The 21,566-nt window shown below is 46.4% G+C and overlaps 2 protein-coding genes across 3 annotated transcripts; both read left to right on the plus strand.

Moving 5' to 3' along the window:
* The first annotated feature begins 4,778 nt into the window (after nucleotides 1–4,778).
* Nucleotides 4,779–14,392, plus strand: ZFAND1 (zinc finger AN1-type containing 1). 2 transcript variants are annotated; one of them, XM_016151463.2, is made up of 8 exons: nucleotides 4,779–4,903; nucleotides 7,610–7,652; nucleotides 8,596–8,635; nucleotides 9,659–9,786; nucleotides 9,873–9,964; nucleotides 10,718–10,839; nucleotides 13,023–13,178; nucleotides 13,273–14,392. In XM_016151463.2, exons 1-8 carry the CDS (start codon nucleotides 4,849–4,851, stop codon nucleotides 13,441–13,443), a joined length of 807 nt encoding a protein of 268 aa, XP_016006949.2. In that variant the 5' UTR covers nucleotides 4,779–4,848; the 3' UTR covers nucleotides 13,444–14,392. The 2 variants fall into 2 exon arrangements, with proteins under 2 accessions (XP_016006949.2, XP_036089162.1); XM_036233269.1 differs by lacking the exon at nucleotides 4,779–4,903 and adding an exon at nucleotides 4,938–5,619.
* A 2,397-nt stretch (nucleotides 14,393–16,789) lies between these two features.
* Nucleotides 16,790–21,510, plus strand: SLC10A5 (solute carrier family 10 member 5). Its single transcript, XM_016151461.2, has one exon. The coding sequence runs from the start codon at nucleotides 16,924–16,926 to the stop codon at nucleotides 18,241–18,243; it is 1,320 nt and encodes a 439-aa protein (XP_016006947.1). The 5' UTR covers nucleotides 16,790–16,923; the 3' UTR covers nucleotides 18,244–21,510.
* Nucleotides 21,511–21,566: the final 56 nt, after the last annotated feature.

A 21,566-nucleotide genomic window follows, 5' to 3' on the forward strand; every position in this document is an offset into this window, starting at 1 on the left:
TCCGGCTCGCGCCCACACGCGCACACGCACGCACGCCGCCATGCTGAGTGGTGACGGGCGCCTCGGGGATGTGTGTTCGGCTTCATACCCTTCCTCATCTCTGCTGAGTAAGCCCGAAACTGCACATTCCCTGGGTGTTGCAGGCGTTTTGCTCCTCGCTTTCCCGTTGCCTTCATTTAACCATGTCCCAGTTCGCCGCCTCCACACGTGAGGGGAGGTACTCAGAACAAAGCACGGCGCTTCTCCTGGGGGTCCCGACCAGTCGGGCCACATGGAACGAGCTACCATGTTCGTGTTCCTCGTTCTGATTACAAGCTCATTACTGCTGATTAAGATTGTAACAGTTTGGGGACAGCTGTCTGTCACACTGACTTGTTCATTCATCGACTGAGTGGACAGATATTTTTTGAGGCCTCACCATGTGCCAAGCCTGAACAAGGGTTTGGTGATACAATGAATAAGACACAGCCTTTGTCCTCAAGTGACAAATAGGAGACGTATCATCAGCAGTCACTCAAATACAATCTTGGAAATTGTAATAAATGTTACGAAGAAGTAAGTCTGGGAAATATGAGAATGTATGTTGGGATGGGTGAAATAACGACCCTCGGTTGTCCACGTCCTGATCTCTGAAACCAGTGACCACGTTGCTTTATATGGCTTTAGAGGGACTTCACAGGTGTGATTAAGTTCAAGACCTTGAGACGGGGAAGAGTGTCTTGAAGCATCCAGGGGGGCCCAATGGAATCACGAGGGTCCTTAAAAGAGGAAGCCAAGAGGGTCAGAGTCAGAGAAGGAGGCTGGAGGAAGGAGAGGGGTGGAGAAGGACAGGCGAAGAGGGGATGTTTGAGGGTGCCACTTTGCTGGCTTTGAAGATGGGGGAAGGGGTCAAGAGCCAAGGAACGAAGGCAGCCTAGGGAACTGGGTTCTTCCCCGGAGCCTTGGGAAGGAGCCCAGCCATGCCAACACACTGCTTTTAGGGCCTCTAACCTCCGGTGCTGTAAGGTAAGAAGCTGCGTTGTTTTCAGCCACCGAGTTTGTAGGCACTTGTGACAGCAACGCTAGGAAGCTAGGACATACGACGGAAGATTTGGGCTCGTCCGTGGCGGGTCCCAGACACCTCTTTTGGAAGCTGAAAGATGAGCTGAGGACGACGGGCCAGGTTTAGGGAAAGGAGAAGGTACTTTGTACTCAGGCACCAGCCCGTGAGGCCAGGCAGGAGGATTCGGGGTAAGTACAATTATTAAGAGGTCAGTGGGGAAGTGAGCGGGTAGAGCCATTTTAGAAGATGGGGATAGGAAAGCAAGAGTTGAGTCACTTCTATAAGCCATTCTATGAAATGTGAATGATAACAATATCTAAGTGTCGGAAGACTAAATGAAATGATCCATGTAAGTGCCTGGTACATAGTAATCAAAGAATTTTAGCTGTTATTGTTAAAGTTTGAATGTAGAATGTTCAAGTTCTGATTTAGAACATGGTATACAAGGTAAACTGATACTCGGAGAGGAGAAAGTCTTTCACATGTCACGTGAATTATGCAATACCTTCTCTTTTGTTTTATTTATTCTCCATATGTTAGTGAGCTATTGCCATGGGGACGCTGTTACAAAACACCCCAAAACTCCAGGACTTACGACCATAAGCATTTATACTCAAGCACGCAGACCTGCAGGTCTGGTGAAATTCGGCAGGGTGAGGAAAGGCTTGCCTGGGTAGCTCGTCTTCAGACTGTGGGGTGGCTGAGCCCGGCTCCTCAGGGCGGGCTGGGCGTAGGTCTGTTCCACATGTGTTCATCCTGGGAGCGGGCTGCATGGCATCGTGGTAGACCGAAAGAATTACAATGATGAATGGAACGTCGGTCCAGTCATCAACGTGGCTATAGCCTGTAAGGGAGGAGATATGCATGAGAATAATCAGAATAAAATTCAGAAATAACTGGGTTTAATAGAGAAGCACAGATAAACCATCATAGGAGCCCAAAATGAGTGACTCCTTTATTGCGGGAGGAATAAAGGAAAGCCTTGCAGAGGGGACAGAATTCGCCCTCGAGTACGGATAGGCATTTGACGTGAACGGCGGGAGAAGGAACAGCCCGTGGCAGAGGAAGCGGCACGAAACCCAGAGGGAGGCAGCCAGGGGCTATGTGCAACCTGTGGTGATTCACCCTGGCCGGTGCACAGAGTTACGAAATATGTTTTTCATTAGTTTGTCTAATAAAAATGTATCTAGTATCTAAAAAAATAGGCTCAGGGCAATTATAATACAATGGACAGCAAAAACAGACGCGGTGTCTGTCCTCAGGAAGCTAACTTCTTAGAGTGGGAGATGAACTGTTGGAAGATCAAATAGTCACACAAACAAATACAAAATCAGGGCTGGGATAAAGGCTTTGAAAGAGATACGAAGTGACTGTAATCGCGGCAGGATGTGTCTAGTAAGGGCGAACAAAGAAGAATTTTTTAAGGAAAAGGTACTTGAGGTGACAGCAAAAGGAAAAGCAGAAACAAACTAGATCAAACGGGGGAGAGAAGAGCGTTTCGTGGAGAAGGGACCGCATGCCACAGGGCCTGTGGCCACGGGGACCACGGAATGCGAACAGGCGTCTGAGAGATAATGAGTGAGAGGAAAGTAAGTTGGGCCAAGATTTGAAAGACTCTAAGTGCCCAGTGGAGACGTTCTTCCATGGACTCTGCGAGCTCCTTGCGGCCGGGGACCACATCTTATTCATTCTGTATCAACCTAGAACACAGTACCTGATGTGTAACAGATGCTCAGAACACTTGCTGAATCGACGTGAATGCAGATTTTATTTTGTAGCTAATAGAGGCTGCTGAACTTTTGGGGCCGGGTAAATTATATTACTGCCTGGTTAGAGCTGGGGAGAAAAGCATGTGGGAAGGGCCACTAGCGCGGAGCCTGACGTCTCGGAGGCCTGAATTTTGCCTGTGCGTCCCGAAGGACGTCCCAGGGGAGGGGATAAAACTGCATTCTGCAGGTGAGGAGAGAGATCTGTTTCGTAAGCTGATCGATGATAACAATGAATTTACAGTTTGAACTTTTAAAGTGTAAGAGTGGAAAGAAATAACCGGAGAATTGAAGAGTACGGGTTCGGGAGACGTGTCTGAGGCACAAATAGTAGCTTAATGGTGACTTCCCCAAGAGTAAGAAAGGAGAGATGGAGAAAAGCTCCCAGGCTGGTAGTGCACAAGCTGCCTTTGTTGGCCAGGGGTGATGTGGTAAGAGCAATCCATTTTGAGCTTGAATTTTACAGGACAAACTACGCCAAGTACATATGTCGAACAGACAGATGGAAATAGAGACGTCCAGCTTGGGAGAAAGTTCTCAGGGCTGAGAATATGAGTACAGAAGTCACTGGAACCATGGGACTGTCCTTCCTCTGAGGATATAAATTGACATATGAACCAAGGACAAAATTAATGGGAAACAGACCTTTTTCAGTAGCACCTAGAGGAGAAATTAGTACAGGAGACCGAACAGAGACAGAGAGCCAGCGACTACAGCCTCGGCTATTCGTCTACTGCTTCCTAAGCCCCCAGGCAGGGTACGCTGAAAAAAAGAAAAACTTTTCCATTACGATAGGACTGATAAAATATATATTTGCCACCTATCTAGAATATTCTAGTAAATTAAAATGACTTAGTAAATTCTAGAAAGCTTAGTAAAATTCTAGAAAATCTGCTGTTGATTGACCCAAACAGCTGAAGCAGACATATGAGATCCAGGTAAGCCACTAATTTTTGGAATCGAGAATACCAGCACTGTTTGATACTTGCGTTTTAATTCTGACTCTTCTACTGGTTTGGGCAAATCCTTTAACATCTGTGAACCTGCTCCCTCGTCTTAAAAAAGAAAGGCTAAGGGGACTGGGATTGTGGGAGCTTAGTTTGGGTCGCTTCCAGCTCTAAGCTCTGAAGTGTCTCCAGAGATCCAGGCGAGTCTAGGATGGAAATATTAAATAGGTTAATTAATTCAGAGGAAGGCTGGAAGTCGTGACGCCCGCTTCCCAGCTGGGTGGGCACGAGCCACAGTCACGGGGAAGGCGCTGGGACACCCGAGGCTCTGGGTGTCTCTTCACATTCCGGTCCCCGTCATGAATACTTCTGTCATTCACCGGCTCTGAGTCGTGGACGCCTGGTGTCACGTCAGGGGAATGGCACCCATCGCACCCCGCCCAGACGAGCCTCTCCTTCCTCGGTACCTGTGCGGGGGCTCATCAAGCGCGTGGCACCCCTGCATCCGCACGGGGCCACCACCATCGGGTGGCTTCAGGTCGCTGGGCTGGGGTCTGGGCTCCCCAAGCCGAGGGACCCTCCGCGGTTCGGTAACACACTGAGGAGCTCAACTTTCTTCTTTTCCTACAAGAATTTTTTAACAAGACAAGAAGAAAGAAAAAGAAGCCTCTGCTTTTTAAAAAGCCTACCGAGTCCCTTACACGCGGCATTCACTTTGAACTGAGTAACGCGGTAACGCAGGTGCAGGACGGCGCGGGGACCGCAGGACCAGCGTCCTCTCGCTCACGCGACTCCCGCAAACACCTGAGGCAGGCGCTGCGCGGGTCCCGAGGGTCATGTCGGTCTCTGTCACGCAGCACCTCTAGACGGCAGCCGAGCCCCTCCCTTCAGGACCGGGGGAGAGGACTTCCGGGAACAAACGCAGCCCCACGCCCCTCTCGCGAGGGTGGCCAGGTGCCCAGGAGCGAGCGCACTCCCCGCCTCCCGACCGCTTCCGGCTCGGGCCCCGCCCCCGCCGCAGGCTCCGCCCCTGGCCCGCGCGCTCCCAGCAGGCGCCGCGCGCGCCGTCGCCCCGCCCCTTGCAGCGCTGGAGATGGCGGAGCTGGACCTCGGGCGGCACTGTCAGGTGGAGCACTGCCGGCAGCGAGGTGATCGGAGAGTCCGAGGCCGGCCCCGCCCTGTCCCCGGGAGTGATGGCGGCGGGCGAGGGGAAGCCGGGGCGGCGCGCCCCTGCCGGGCGTGCGGAGACCTGCGCGGAGCGTCCCCGGCGCGCCTGAGCCTTGCGCAGCGGCTTGCGGTCCCCTTGGACGCGGGCCGCGCAGTTCCTGGGGACGGGCCCTGCATCCTGGGCCTCTGGTTTCCAGGGCGCCTTGCCGAGAAGTCGCTCGCGGAGGGTCGCCTTGCGCCCCGCTCTGGCCCTGCGCCGCGAGCCGGGGCGAGCCGCTCCCCGCTCCCACGCTTTTCGTTTGACCATCTGTCAGACGATGGAGCGGGGCCAGACGCGTTTCTAACCTGGCTTTCGTGCGCGCCTCGGGAGACAAGCCTCAGTGAGAAGCCCCTAGCCCCTGCCGCATTCCCAGGGGCTGCCGAACACTGGGCCGCCAGGCAGTCGCCACTCTCTGCCAGCTCCGTCGCTCTTCGATTCAGATTGTCACCCGTGCAACAAATATTTACCGAGCATCTGTTTCGGTGCGAGGACCACATCGAGGCTATAAAATACAGACTTTTCTTAGAAAAGCTTTCAGACCAGTCAGGGCGATGTTCTCTCTCCACCGAACCGAGAGACCTGCCTTACGTACACTGAGCCCAGTCGAATGGCCTGCGGTAGTGGCACAGGCTTTAGGATTTTATTCATCTCCAGTAGGCAAGTTTCTGAAACATTAGACCCCACAGAACGTTCAGTATCTGAGTCTGGTACCTGAGTTTCACTCCAAATGTGTGCTGTCACTTTTGGCTCATGCTACGATAGGGTGGCAAGTTAGGTTTCATCTATTGGTGGCAGGTACCCGAATCGCTGTTGAGTAGGACTCTGAGGTTCAGCCCAGATTTGGGGAGTGTCGCAACTGATCAGTGATACCTGCTGTGGGTAAGAGGAAGCCATCTCTGCTAGGCTCTTGTTACTTAGAGCTCCCTGTTTGTATGTTTCACCACCGCGGTAATCGCCAGCCATTTAGCAGGTAGGAACATCGCATCTTTCCTAGGGCAGCTTAGCCAGTTGATCTTGACTGTAACTTACGTATCTGTGGTATACCTGAATACCCCTAATAAGTCCACCTTACCTACTATTTGTGAGATAGCCATCTTCCTTTCCAACTTCAGCTGTCTCTTAAAATGTAAATATCTGAGATGAGGCCAAATTATCTAGCTCTTGGACTAGTGGAGAGCGGTTAAGATTTAGAGTAAGTTAAGTAGCTATCCTAAATTTCATTTAGCTTCTGAATGGATAGAAGGTTGGTGTCAGTTGTCAGGAAATTATCTTATTTTTAACTCTTCCTTGGGTCCTGTTCATTTTATCAAATATATACAGGGTCACTTTAAAAATCTCAAAATAGCAAGTGTACAATTTTTCCGATTTGAAAGAAACATACAAGTATTGCCAAGTATCATGCTTCGATAGCCTTCTTTTGTTGACAAATGTACACACACTTTCTTGGTATAAAACAGAGGCTCACACTGTCATTTTTTCAGAACAGCAGTGACAGTTCACTAAGCCCAGTTCTCAGGTGAAGGGGCACTCCTGTCCCTCAAGCAGAATTACCCAAGGGTCCCCTTTGGTTATAACAGGACCTCTCCTGTTGGTTTCAAATTAAGATAACTTGTAGGATGAGATCTTTTGGTGGCAATTGTAGCTTTCTGTACAGCGCGGTGCCTTTTGTTTTTACTTTACGAAATTGATATGATTGGGTGTATACAGCTTTACTTGGCTGTATGCTCTAATATGAGTACATTGAAAACAATTAGAGAGGAATTGATTGTGTCTAGTGGTTAATAGTTACCACATCTGGGAATGGGTATGTTTGCCTGCTTTCCCAAAATTCAGTTCCTAACCAGTTGTTACTTGGTTATTTAGTCCTAACATAGTTGTTCCTCAACAGCAAGGGAAAACACAATTTAGGATTAAATTTTGCAATATCAGTCTATCTATGGAATTTCTGGAATTTCTGGAATGCCTTTGGAAACATCAGGTAGTCACCACAGTTTTTCTGAGTCGAGCATGTAAGCAAATTAATTGTAATTATCTTGTTAATTATAGTTACTGTCTTACTATTCATTTCTTCTATGTATGTCATTTGTGTAATTCTGTGAAGTAGGTATAGCATAGATGTAGATATACACACACACAGATGCCGTATACCTATATCTATTTATGTCTATGTTATCTAATATATATATACACTACTTTGGAGATATATATATATTACATAACTTTCCTGGCATTGCTAGATTAGTAAGCAGTGGAATAAGAATTGAAACATAGGTTTTTTTAATTCAAATGCAGGATTTTGCAGTATGTAGTCCTCAAAAACACCACCAACTAAATCTGGGAAATGAAATCGAATAAAGCAAAAAAAACCTCAGAACTTCTTTTTTTCAAGTTTAGTATGCCTCACCAAGTAACATTTACCTCCTGATATATGCCTCACCAAGTAACATTTACCTCCTGATAATCTAGTTACTCTCTCAGGGTACTGAGGTTGTGATGGCTTTTGTTTAACCACAGCTACACTAAGATGTTGGTTAAAAAGGAGAGTTCTCCTCTTGGGGGTGGGTCTGTGCTTTAAGTTTCATTTTTACAGGAAAACTAATCACAATCAGATACTGACCGTACATATAACATTTTCCCTCAACTTTAGATTTTCTTCCGTTTGTATGTGATGCTTGCTCAGGAATATTTTGGTAAGTTACATTTTTATGCAGGTTTTGAGAATAATTTTAGTGTTTGTAATATGAGGTTTATTTCTGAAAAGCGGAATGATTTAAATTAGTTCTTACTTTAGCCATTGATATTTGATATACATTACGGTAATCACTTGGGAAAAAGAAACAGGCTAGTCACAGGCTCTGGTTACTTGTACATATGTGTGGCTAATCTTTAAACTTCCAGAATCGGCATTATTTACGTGTGTGATTTTTACATACAAGTTGTATTAGTGTCTCTTAATCACAAGGAAAGGATAAGTATAGCCACAATATAAAGAATATGGGGGGAGGGGTCCAGTTATGATTCTTACTCTTAATTATTAAATAAAAAGAGCACAACTGTACATTTCTTAAATTGGATATCGTATGTCTTTGGTACACACGTACCATGCAAAGTAAAGCCTGGAACTAATTAAGGATTTTGGAAAATGTATTTTCTTTACTGTTAAACTTTCATATATCAGGCATTTAATTTATAAAATAGAACACTGAAAGAACAAATTCTTTTCAGAAGATAGTTCAGAAAAATTTGGTAGAAGTAAAGAAAAGTAATGCATATTTTTAAATCATTCAGAACTAGAACCCTCCTTTGACATTTTATTATCGATGGTCTTTGAGAAATAAAAGGAAATCAAAGATTGTCTTTTCACACACTGAAAGCACTCGAAGTGAAGATAATTTAGAATGGTACATTATTTTTACTCATTGAAATTGAATACTTGTATTTTAAACGTTTAAGACTATAGATGTGCCATCTTTACGTGGTATTTCAGTTTAGTCTTATATGCAGGGTTCTTCATGTACCGTAAGTATAATTAATCTTATCAATACCAACCATTCAATTATCAGAAATTACATTTATCTTTAAGTGCATTATTTGATTGCATTTAAATAAACATTATTTTTTTAATTATTTAAGCCTTGAACACAGAAGCAGAGAGTCGCATAGCTGTCCCGAGGTGTGTTAATAGTTCTCCTATATAATTAAACATGTTTGTGTTTATGTGCTTCTATTCAGGTTTTGGAGGAATTTCAAGTTAGTCAGTGTACTGCAGATTAAAATTTGACATGCTAAACTAATTATGTAAGGAGGCTCTTTCTGCACTTATATTATTTTTGTTTATTTTAAAGAAAAATTGATCTACTTAGCATTTATACACTTTTATTCCTATAGTTCTTAGTTTTTATGCTTGGGTTCTAGTTAGGTGGCCCGTTTACAGCTTCAGGCTCTACATTTATAAATCCACAGTGGAGCTGACGTCCTCATCATACTCTTCATTTTCCTTCACGCTTGTGTTCATGTTCACTGGTGCCTGGCGTTAGGATTCTGTGGTAATAAATTCTTCGGACTCAGTCAGCCTTAGACCACCAGGAATAAACCAACAAGATCCCATTCTAATTCTGACCAAATTGAGAGATTGAGGAAAGAGCTGGCAGATAGAAGCCAAAATTTCATCTTTGTTATCGATAAAGGATGAAGCGAATGATGAAACCTAGCATAGACCCGGATGAGTCTGCAAAGGAAAGCCAGAGTTGGGCAGATTTGTCTCTGACCCTCTGTATCATGATAAACATAATTTTTATGTGTTAATTTATATGTATTTAACCACTTAAAACTAGTGTAGAAAGTAGGTATGACCTGCCATTTGAGGGTTGATGAGAGGATTACCTGAGCATAATATTTGGGGGGCATCTTTGTGTGGGACTGTTAAGAAGACTAAATTGTAAAGAATAACTGATTAGTTATTTTAATTTGCCTTAGAAGAAAAATACACCACAGTAGGACAATTATGAAAATATAGAATAGTCAACACGGTAATCATTTCTCACACAAATATTTATTGTAATCTGCCTTATGGGAGTGTATAAATTGCTCTTGTAAGTTTAAGCAAAAATCATGTGAATGCTGCCTTCCAAAATAGATTTGTCGGTCTGGTTTACATGTGAAATACAATGCCATTTCCTCCTTTGTCTGCTTCCAGGTGACCGTGATCCATGAGAGACTGAAGTCAGATGCGCATTCGTCTTACCCATGCTCTTTCAAGGGCTGTGCTGAAAGAGAGCTCGTCCCAGTCATATGTCCTTATTGTGAGAAGACCTTCTGCCTGAGGTGATCACGCAGACCTTCAGACTCCGCCTGTCTGTCTAATTCGTGTGCAAATACATGAACTGCTTTCACTTTTCTGTTGCTCGTAGACACCGTCATCAGTCAGATCATGAATGTGAAAAACTGGAAGTCCCCGAGCCTCGAATGGCTGCCACTCAGAAACTTGTTAAAGACATCATTGGCAAGTGTCAACAGTTTGCGGTGTGCCTCCCTTGCCGCCACGCACCGCTGGCTCCAGAGCGCCTGCCCCTTATGTCGGCCTGCCAGTCACGGGGGCGCCGTTCACAGCCCCAGCGCTTGTAGCCGGCTGTAGATCTGGATGCTGTATTGCGACGGCATTTCTTACAAGGCCCGCCTGGCCGGTGGAGATTTGGAAATCCCGAGGAAGTCTCCTATCGGACGTTCTCTTTTGCTGGACCACTGCGTTAGCCAGTTAACCATCGCGGCTGTAAATGATACTCCCGAGGCCGAAGCAGTGGTTTTCGTCTCTAGAGGCAAACTTTAAGCCTAGTTAGCTGTCCTGTGAACGCCGCTGGTGGCCTGAGGGACCAGCAGAGCACACATCAGTGACCTAGCCGCTCTGCCAGCACGTTAGCTCAGAATTGTCATTGTGTCTGCGTTCAGGGCGCTGCCGTTATTAAAGTCTATAACCACATTAATGTTCTCCGGGGTGTGTTAGCGATGGGATCAGTAGGCGGAAGCCGGACAGAAGCACTTCCCGTGAGCTGTTCGATGTCGGCATTGCTGGGCTCGGCCTCAGTGGCGTTTTTTCCACTGATCGTGTAAACGTAATAGCTGCGGGATGAATGTGGTCTCTATATCTCCATTGTGTGTAATTTGTGGACATTTCGGGGCCATAACAAATAATAATAAAACTCCGGAAAGCGTAATGTGAAAGCTTTTATGTGCTTATATGCTTACCCTTCTTTCTCAGATTCCAAGACGGGACAGACAGCGAGTAAGCGACGGAAGGGCGCGAAGAACAGCGCGACCGCCGCGAAGGTCGCCTTGATGAAGCTGAAGATGCATGCCGACGGGGACCAGTCCTTGCCGCAGGTGGGCCTCGGAGACTCTGCCCTCGGGAAACAACTAACCGGGACCAGCCGTGTGTCACGCCCCGTGCGACGCGGTCTGTAGCTGCGTAAATGATACACGGTTTTGTGACGTTTTTCAGAAATGCAGGGAACCATGTGTGTTCTTCTTCAACTTATTTTTTTTCACTTGGGATCGTGTTTTTAGCATCGATCCAGGCCGACACATTTAGTCGGGTGTGTTCATTGTTATGGCTGCGTATCATTCCATAGTATGGATATACCGCTTTATTCAGTCTCTTCATGAACAAGGTTCATGAAGGGTCATGAAGAGAATCAGTTACACTTCATGTGACAACCCAGCACATATGGACAGACAGACAGACCTTAACACAGCCCTACAAATACTCTGTTATAGACTCTATTTTTACTCTATCCTATTGTATTTTAAAGATTATTGGTTTTATAACCCTGAAAGAACTGGGACCCTCAGACCGAGCAGTGCTACTCTGGGGTGTGTATCGAGAGACGGAAGGGCCGGGTCACCGCGTTTGCTGTCTTCAGCTTTGCTGGGCGCTGTCGGCTCCCTGCCGTCGAGGTCGCCCTGATCTGTCTCCCTCCTGTCCGATAGTTTGCGCTTATTACCAGCATTGTGTTGTTCACTGTGACCAGTCTGGCGGACGTGCAGTGACACCTCACTGAGGTGGGAAGTGTAATTCCCTTGCGGTTCAGCTACTTTGCATACGCTTATTGGCTATTCTATCGTGTTTTCGAGGAGAGAACTTCTAATACTGTTTCAGAGTGTCAAATAGTCTTTGGTTTATTTGGACACTTCCTCAGAATTTCCAGCTCGCTAAACGGATCTGAACAACCCGAGAATCTCTGTATGATCTGAGCACCGACTGCCAGTCTCAAGCTCGCGTTTGGAGCGGAGGGCCGGGAAGTGGGCTAGGGGAGGAGAATGCGCAGTCGCTGGGTGGGAGAGGTGAGCGAGGGCGGCGAGAGACAGAAAGCCTCCTGCCCAGGACAGACGCGTGCAGTCCGTAAACCGCAACTCAGAACAAACCGGAGATGGCAATAACTGCAATAGTTTCTTTTCGTATTTGTACTCTCGTCACTTGGATTTTGGAGCAGGGACTACTAGGTTCAGAATTGGTCCCAAAGCTTGAGTTTCCGATGTTTCTTGTTTTTTCTTTTAATACTTGTTATCTGTAATAACACACTCCACTGGCCTTCAGCAAATCTAAATTCCTTAGTGCTGGGATGATAACTGTCTTGAATCTAATATTTCTTGAAGTAATTGTGATCTTTTCTCTATAACTTTGAGATGCTCCTGTTATGCCAAAACATATGTAATAACAGGAGTTGATCTGTAAAACCAGGACTTTTTAAAAGCAAATTTTATTGATCTGGGAAGATTCGAGGCCAGGCAGCTTTGCTTTTATTCTTTTCCCACATTTGATAATTTAGCCAGAAAATACAATGTAAGGAATCATATAGGTTATGGAATACTAGAGAAACCATCTTTTTTTCTTTTTTAAGTTTCTTTGTTCTCTAAAGCCCTGTTGTCTCTAAATGTGTAGTGAGGTCTTTCACATGCAAAGACTTGTTACATGTGTCAGGTGCTTTTCAATTCCAAGTGACAGAAACTCGACACCAACTAGCTTAATCAAAACAGTTTTCTTTTATAACGGGGAGTGGCGTCGCTCTGGTCTCAAAGGGCGACTGTATTGCAGGACGCAAATGCTGGTGAAAGAGCCCACTGTGTCCTTGACCTCTCTCTGTCTGCGTTGGACTCATTCTTCCACATTTGAGAAGACTTCCCCACGCTGGTTCAGGAATAGCTGAGGGGCATGGGGACAGCCGCAGGCGACTCCAAGATTCGTTTAACAGGACTTAAAAACCTTAAGAGAAGAGCCCGCTTCTCAGCACGGCTTGTGAGCATAAAATCCCGGGAGAAGACCTCTGTCGGCCTCACTCAGGTCACATGCCTGTCTCTGCGTAGACCGCCCTGGCCGGGGTCCTGGGTGCTGTGCTCGCACATGCGTTCACCGGGTACCGGGTGCCGTGATTGTATTCCCGCCGAAAAGTCCATCATTAGAGAGCATCCCCTTCTCTGACCGGGAGAAGAGAGGAGGAGATGTCACCGGACTAAAATCGACGTCTATATCACGTATGTAATCTGTATTTTAACTTTTATTTTTGCAGACGGAACGAATTTACTTTCAGGTTTTCTTACCCAAGGGGAGCAAAGAGAAGAGCAAACCGATGTTCTTCTGCCACCGATGGAGCGTCGGGAAGGCCGTCGACTTTGCGGCCGCTTCGGCCAGTCTTAAAAACGACAACAACAAGTTCGCAGCTAAGGTAACGACGCGTCGCGGCGGTTTTTCCGACAAGGTTCAGGGTGTGCCGTACGAGCGCGTCTGTGCTGCAGCATGGTTTATTTCTCTCTCCACAGAAATTGAGACTGTGTCACGTGACTTCGGGACAGGCCTTACCCTTGGATCACACGTTGGAAAGCTGGATGGCTAAGGAGGCTTGTCCTTTGCACAGCGGGGGAAACGTCATCTTGGAGTATCTTAGTGACGACGAACAGTTCTTACAAGATGTGGATTCTTACTTTGAGTAGTCATTCAGGGTTCAAGGCAGAAATCACAGTGAAAACTCCATGTTAAGTTAGTTTTATTTACTACAAATACTATATGTTTTTATTTTTAAAACTTGCTTTTAAATTTATTTCCATTATGTCATAACGTACATTATCAGTTTTCTATTAAATCGAATTTGAATTTTGTGTTTCAAAGTTTAACCGTGAACTTACACTCGATTGCAAATTCTTATATTTAATGAGCTTTTATATGCTGTAGAAACAACAAAAAAGTGTATTTCTCATTCGATCGACATCTTCTGTTGGTGGATTGTGACTCTGCTGCACGTCCTCTTCACCCCAAGATCTAAACTGAATGCTTAGATGTCCTTTTTGGGACATTGCCGTTCTTAGGACAGAGGAAGAAAGAGACGGCTCTTAGGAGATACATGTGTCACTTTTTAAGCAAGTAACGTGACCACGCGTAGCGTCACGGGGCCGGGAAGTACAGCCTTCCTATCTATCTACCTGCATCGTGCCGTATGAATCGATGTCTGAATCCTAGAAACTCAGGGACCATGCCATCCGCGCTTCAGAGTGTGCGGGCGGAGAGTCCCCGGCCTGGGAGGGGCGCAGCTTGCCTGCTGTCTGCTCGCCGCCCCGGGGCCCGTCTCTGACCAGGCGCCTCCTCCAGCGGCTTCGCCTCTTCGTTTGTAGGAATGTCCCACCGAGGAGAGGAAGGTGGAGCGGCTCGGTTCCTTCCTGTCGCCTTGCATCTGGCCAAAGCAAAACACTTGCTGACGGGGACTGCATTTTACCGCCCCGTTCACACGGGAGCCCTTACGGGCGTGTTCCGTCCGTCCACGGCGAAGTACCGCTGTGCGGAAGACACAGAGTATTTCTGTTTGTTCCTCCTCCCTTGTCCGTTGTAATTGTCATGGACACATATAGTGACTTTAGGTTTAATTAAAGGAAGAACTCCTACTGTTCATTTCATCTCTGATTTTTTTCTTTGTATTGTTTTTACGCAAGGGATGGGGATGACTTTCGACTTATCTGCTTATACATTCCTTTATCAACGTAGTTATTGGGGTGCCTACTAAGTGTAAGGATTCGATTCTAATTGCCATGCCGCATACAATGAAAAGTGTGCACATACTTACAACATCCGGGAAAACAGTATGGCAGGTGTAGCTATGGGCCAGGAGCTCTTACCACACACTGTAAGAGCAGAAGTAGAACTAATTCTCCAGTGTATTCCCAGATACCAAAAAGTTTTAATAAAAACTAATATTTTAGCATCTGTGATAATTACTTGCACATAGTAGGTGATCAACACATGTCTCATGGGTTGAGCTAAAGCTAAATATACCAGGAAAAAATAAATAAATACGCATGAGGGCTGAGCGGGGGCTGGGGAGGCGGGCAGAGGTCGCGTTCGGCCAGGCTCCACGCTCCAGAAGTGGAGCGAACGGGTCTGGAAGAGACGCGGGCACCAGCAACCGCAGGGGCTGCGAGGACCAGGCCCGAGCCCGAGCCCGAGCCCGAGCCCGAGCCGTCGGAGAGCAGGGGGGCAGAGGCCCCCCCTCCGGTGCCTCGTTTCCTAGTCGCTATGACATCACGGCCCTCGCGGGCTTCCTCTGGGGGCTTTCGGTTGAGTATGCTCAGTGAGGTCTCGGGTGTGACTGTCCCCATCCCAGCCACGTATCTTCCCACCTGCTTCCAACAGCTAGAATTCTTAGGAGAAAACACACAGTTTCAAATTCGGATCAATAGTTACAACAACACTGTGAGGCAGTTAAGCTTTAGTGTAAGTGGAATCAGCGAGTAAAGGCGTGGATGACAGCTTTCTAAACAGTCCCCAGCCTTGTGAGTTTTTATTCCCCAAGGGTTTTAGGCAAGAAGAAGAAGGAGATGCCGCTGGGGGTCGGGGGGGGGGGGAGTCTTCAGGCAGGACATCTGAGGAACACAAAAAGAGCGGTCCTCGTCTCTGACCTGGGTGACAGAACTTGCAAGTCAAAGTATTGGGTCGCATACCTGGGAAGATAGCTTCGGCTTCATAAAGTTTCTCATTCGTGTTTGCTTCATTTTGTCCTTTTAAACCAGGAGAGTTCTCCGTTGACGGAGACATCCCGAGAACGTCGGTTCCTTTCCCTGTGCTCATCGCGCACCGTGCTGCTTGTTTTTCTTGTGGCGCATGGGAAGACAGTTTATGAAACACACTTGAACGGGGAACCTGCATGAATAGAATTTTCAGGAACTTTAAAAATGACCAGTAAAAACTGCTTTGATAACTTTTGAGGAACACATATTTTATGATCTAAAATACTTAATACAAACTGTCATTGTTACATTTAACGCGGATAGCGTCGTGATTAGTGAAGCGTCTGCGGAGATGGTTATACGTTCCGAGACTCCTAGATCTGCAGGCTTCTTGCTGGACGGTTGTACTCGCGTTTTTTTCTATTGTTTTGTTTTCTTGTTCTTTTTCTCTGTTTAGCATCAGAACCCCTCTTATGCTTTGGGAAATACACAGTTACGAGAATCTGTGGGTCAAAGTCCAAAAAGCACTTGGCCTAAATTGGGTCAGCTGAATGTCCTTGCCCTTAGCCGTGAATAGGGACGAGTGTCACAAAGAAGGAATGAAAGATTAGAATTAGTGCCAGCGGCCTTCCATTGCCCCGTGTGTCAGGGTCCAAGTGTCCAGCAGCCGTGGCCCCCTAACCTGGCTGTCTCTTTGGCTATGGGTCCGGCCACCTGCTTTCCCTAGGTGCCCAAGCTGTCCGGTAACCATCCAGGAAGTGGTTTTTCTGCTTAAGGACAGCAAAAACAGTTCCGGACTTTGCCTGACACAATCACTCTTTAGCGTTATAGGAACGCTTTTAGCAGCCTAAGGATATGGCAAGGCCAATTTATGGGCTCCGTGGTTTTCTAAGTAATGATGAGGGGTCGCCTGATGAAACTCCAGGCGGACAGAGACCGCCTCTGGCTGGATTACTCTGGTACCCAGCACCTGGCTCAGTGCCAAGCAAACATGGCCAGTAAATACTCATTGGATTTTGACTCAAATAAATAAAATAGTAACACCCACGTGTAGGCCTTCTGAAAATCTATTTTAGATTTTTTGATCTTGACTTTTAGTGTAGATTTTCTTGAGGAAGAAAGAAAACTCAAAAATAATAACACTACGTTTTTAAATTCAGGTGAATAGGGGGCCGTTTTTTCTTTAGCAGAAATGAGGAAGTTGGGAGGATGGGCCGTGATAACTCGAACCTGTGAAATGCCGTGGACTGTACGTTTTCATAACTACAGGTTCAGCAGGTCGTGGCACTCCGAGATTAGCCTTGCGTCTGTTTGAAAAGTACAACTGTTCCTCCCACCGGACTTTGATCCAGCGAAAACATCGGTTACCTCATAACCTCAGCTGCACTGGGGGCACCTGCACCAGGAACGTTCTCTAGTTCTTTTTCTTCTTCTTTTTTTTTAACGCTTTTGCATATGTGACTCATTTAAGCTTTCAGAATGATTAGAAAACTTTTTATGCTCTTGCTTTTGCCATTTGTGACTCTTCGAGAAGCAAGGAACTCATCATTTCTCAGTTTTCTGCATATAGAAAACACCGAAACACTATTTTTCACAAAGACCGAAGAATCCATCAGCATAAGATCAAGTTACAGAGACAAACGGCCAAACTCCAGCTACCTCTTCGTGCAGGCAGAAGATCCGAAGGTGCTACAGGTGGTGAACGTGACCAAGACCTTATCGGATGTTACAAACTTTGTCATAAACCTAGTGACAGATGAAGAAGGGGAGACAAATTTGACCATTCAACTGTGGGTTTCTGAAGGCAGGCGAGAAAGGCTCATTGACGAAATGAAGGACGTCAGAGTCCAAGTGCTCAAGGGAAGGATGGACCGCCTGCCCCAGGCTTCGATGCATATTGACAGGCGGATCCTGGCGCTTGTCCTCCCCACGGTACTGTTGAATAAATGCGCGTTCGGCTGCAAGATTGACCTGCAGGTGTTTCAGACAGTCTGGAGGAGACCTTTGCCTGTGCTTCTGGGGGCAGTTACACAGTTTTTTCTTATGCCCTTCTGCGGATTTCTTTTGACTAGGATTTTGGCATTGCCTGAGGCGCAGGCTTTTGGATTCGTGATGACCTGCACGTGCCCAGGAGGCGGCGGGGGCTATCTCTTTGCTCTGCTTCTAGAAGGAGATGTCACTTTGGCCATTTTGATGACTTGCCTCTCAACGCTCTTGGCCCTGATGATGATGCCTGCCAATTCTTACCTATACGGTAGGCTGTTCGGGCTATCCGGTACATTTCACATTCCTGTTTTGAAAATTATGTCAACACTCCTTTTTATTCTTATACCTATATCAATCGGAATAGCCGTCAAGCAAAGGATGCCTGACAAGGCAAACCATCTAGAGAGAATCATTAGACCTCTGAGTTTTATTTTAATGTTTGTAGGGATTTATTTGGCTTTCAGGATGGGGTCAGTGTTTTTAAAAACAGCCAGCCGAGAGGTGCTTCTGTTGGGCATCCTAGTTCCTGCTTTGGGTTTGTCGTTTGGGTACTCCTTTGCTAAAATCTCCAGGCTGCCTCTTCCTGCGTGTAAAACTGTCGCTGTCGAAAGTGGGGTGCTGAATAGCTTCTTAGCCCTGGCCATTATCCAGCTCTCGTTCCCCCAGCCCAAGGCCGACTCAGCGTCTGTGGCTCCTTTCACAGTGGCCATGTGTTCTGGGTGTGAAATGTTACTGATCCTTCTGTTCTATAAGGCTAAGAAAAGATTTTTCCTTATCGGAGAAGATAAAAGGAAAAAAAATTCCCTAATCTAACAGTTAAAGCATGACAGAGTCCCCACTCTGAACGAGATACCATGGGAGAGTCAAAAGTATCTAAAACGATGCCTGCTCTCGACCCACTTATGCTCTGGCTGGAAACTTGACCCTGGGAGCATGTGTATACGTTATCGTTTTTGCTAAGCACTCAGTGAGTAGCGCAGAAAGTTGATTGTGCAGGAGCTCGGGAGAAGGGGGCCGCTTTGCAGCTGTGTCGTTTGGAGGATTTTATAGAGTTGGCTATGAATACGATACTTCATTATAGTCTCTTAAGTGGGAAAGAGCAATTTACAAAACCTGCAGTGATTATGATAATCTCCCAAGTACTTACGTAAGGGATGTGCACATAATAGGCATTCAGTAAATGCTAATAGTATTAGGTAATTTTTGTTTAGTTTGTCAGGTGATAAGACAAAGTTTTTGTTTGTTTGTTTGTTTGTTCCTAATTTCACCAAATTCAGTATATGAATACCAAGATTTATAAAAGACGTGCTTTGGCATGGTGGTAGATGGTTATTACTCGCTTTATAAAATGACGAGTGCCTACGTGGACTTTTTTACTCCTGATTCCTTTGAAAGAAGTAATATAATTTAGCTTGCACGAGTTTAACTTATTTGCATTTTCACGAACACATTTCACTGATTGGACACAAGCAGCCTGATTTCCCATTGCACTTTGTCATTAACTTTGTGATTTCAAGCAAGACACGAGCTTTCAAGTCTGTATGTGACAAGACCGACTGAGGTCTAAGACCTTGCTCAACTCCCAAGTCTGCACTTGGCACAGAGCTCCAGGACATGGCACCAGGGCCGGGGGGATGGGAACAGATGGCGGGGTTGGGGAGGGGGGCTCTGGCTGAGGAGGGGCCTCTTGAGAGCAGGGACCACGTATCATTCTTCGAATTCCCTATGATGTTTGTCACAATGCCTCGAACAGAGTAGGCGCTCTAAACATTTATCGAATTAATTAGCAATATCTATAAAAGTCAAGATCACATACTCTGGAGCCGGACTATGCCTGGGTGTGCAATTCCATCTGTCACCGTCCAGCTGGACGACGCTGGTCAAACTACCTGATGTCCAAGTTCATATGGAAAGCAGGGCTCACGACAGCACCCACCTCACGATGTTGTGAGGATCACATGAGTTAATATGAGCGAGGTCCCCAGAACACTGCCCAACGCAGAGCAGACTCATGGTGTATTACCCCGCGCATGTGTGAATGATCTTCCACGTCAAAAGCAGTGGAAAACGTGTGGATGGAACTTGGAATGTATTTTATTTTTCTTATAGACATATCATCAAAAATGGAATTTTCCACAATAAAATTTGTCTAATTTGGATTGGCATGAAGTTACTCAGGTTATTCTTTTCATCTTCTTTATATAAGAACAAGATGCAGTAAAGCATGCCATCTAATTGGTCGAGTTCATACCAAATATTTCACACAGCCACGACTGGTTAGAAAAAGGCCGAGGGGTTAGGCCCGTTTTTTCAAAAAGCCCTTAAGAGGATGATTCTATGACATGTTGTCCCAAGAATAACATTTCTAGGAAGCTGTAGATGTGGCAGGACGTGTCAGGGCCTTAACCAATACCTGCAGGTCCCCAGTGTTATGTCAAAACATGAAGTCTTGTTAGATATTCTGGAGACTCCGCCCCCTGAGGAACTGCGCATGGTATATGTAACTTTTATCATTTTTAATCCAAGTCCACTAAACAACTATTACCCAGGAAAGTCGTGTTACATGGAACCAGACTATTTTTTAGTGAAAGGAGGAGCCACTTAAAAGCAGTCGGCTCCCTGGAGATACCCAGGGTCGCCAGAGAAGGAATCACATGATAGTTCCTCTTTATTACGCAAACACAGGGCCATCAGGCACCTCTTGCCCAAGCAGAAGGGTGAGGGACCACTCTGTCTTGGCGAAGGCCTATCTTCCTCAGAAACCCCTTCATATCCGGCAGGGGCCTGACGGAGGCGGGGAGGTCAGGGGCATCGGATCGCCCCTCTCTTCCATTCAGAGACGAACATACCAGAACCTCTCTCATGGGTGGCAGTCAGCTGGCAGGAGGAGATGGCAAAGGCCCAAGCGGGAACTGGCCATGCGGGAGGTCCGGAACTGTAGCGGGGACACCGGACACCGTACCAGGGGAGGGGTTTTGTTCTGGCACCACACGCGGCTGCACCTGCGTCCTGCCCCCTCCCTCCGTCCCCAGCACCTCAGCGTGGTCGCTGACCTTCGGGATTCGGAACGGCGACCTCCTTTACGGGGGGTTGGGAGGGATTAAATGGGGCTCTGAGGACGCCTCTGCAAATGCCTGGACAGCTCTATTTGCTCAGGAACCTACACTTGGCACCATGTAGTCAGCAAGGTTTTAATTTTAAAATCCCTGACAATGAAAATTCCAAAGAGCTAATTTCTGAAGTTTTTATCTTTTCTTTAATCAGGAAAACAAAAGCATTATTTGCTAGATAAGTCAAGCCTTCCAGCTTTCCTGGTCCTGGGGTGGCTAGGACATCTTGTATATCTGCACTGCTTTGTGCATTATAATGGGAAGACCGTGTACACCACGATGTCAGACCTGTTATTTCAAGAAGAGGAAACGTTTTAAGGACCACAGGCTTGAATCTCATACGGTGCAACCTCACTGTGACATATATTCCTGAGTGTGGACTTGGGAGTGTGTTCCAGCCTTTGCCTTTGCTGTGCGACCTGAGGACAAGTAACTTAGCTTCCTCCTACATGTGATGCTGATCATACCTTCCTCATGAACTGTTGCAACATTTAAGTAAAGGAATGCATCTAGAAATGAAATTGCCAGGAGCATGGTTAAGTCCTCAATAAATTGTAACCGAATTAATTATTGAGAATAGGGGCAGTTGGTTCTGGTCATCATTTATCCATCGGTCTATTACAGGTTTACTAATGGATATGTGGTTTATATATATAGGTTTACTACCTAGTATTGGTTTAGCAAATAAAAGTTGCAAAACTGGAGGTATACCTCCAATTCGTGATTTGTTCTGAGTAGTATGGAATAAATGGAAGGGAGAAAGACAGGGAGATGGGGAAACGGGAAGGGACGGAAGATGGAAGAAGCGATGCTCAAAATAAAGTCGAAAGGAATTTTTTTAAAATGCACAGAAGAAAGTGCAGGTAGAAGGGAAGTCAGAAGAGCCAGGTAAGAGGAAGACAGGCCTCAAAGGCCAGGGCTGCCAAGTTCCGGCAGGTGGCGAGAGGAGGAGCTGGGCGGCCCCCGGAGGCCACGCCCCGTGGGCGGACCGAGACTCCAGGAGGCCACGCCCCGTGGGCGGGGAGA

This window comes from Rousettus aegyptiacus, unplaced genomic scaffold, assembly GCF_014176215.1.
Source record: "Rousettus aegyptiacus isolate mRouAeg1 unplaced genomic scaffold, mRouAeg1.p scaffold_m13_p_15, whole genome shotgun sequence".
Lineage (NCBI taxonomy): Eukaryota > Metazoa > Chordata > Mammalia > Chiroptera > Pteropodidae > Rousettus > Rousettus aegyptiacus.

Bases quoted from the DNA above. Each gene is read 5' to 3' on its own strand.
- ZFAND1 (XM_036233269.1), top strand. From the start codon at position 5,514: ATGTTCTCTCTCCACCGAACCGAGAGACCTGCCTTACGTACACTGAGC. The intron at 9,787-9,872 runs GTGATCACGCAG...TGTTGCTCGTAG, and splicing joins GAGAAGACCTTCTGCCTGAG to ACACCGTCATCAGTCAGATC. The intron at 13,179-13,272 runs GTAACGACGCGT...CTCTCTCCACAG, and splicing joins ACAACAAGTTCGCAGCTAAG to AAATTGAGACTGTGTCACGT.
- SLC10A5 (XM_016151461.2), top strand. From the start codon at position 16,924: ATGATTAGAAAACTTTTTATGCTCTTGCTTTTGCCATTTGTGACTCTT.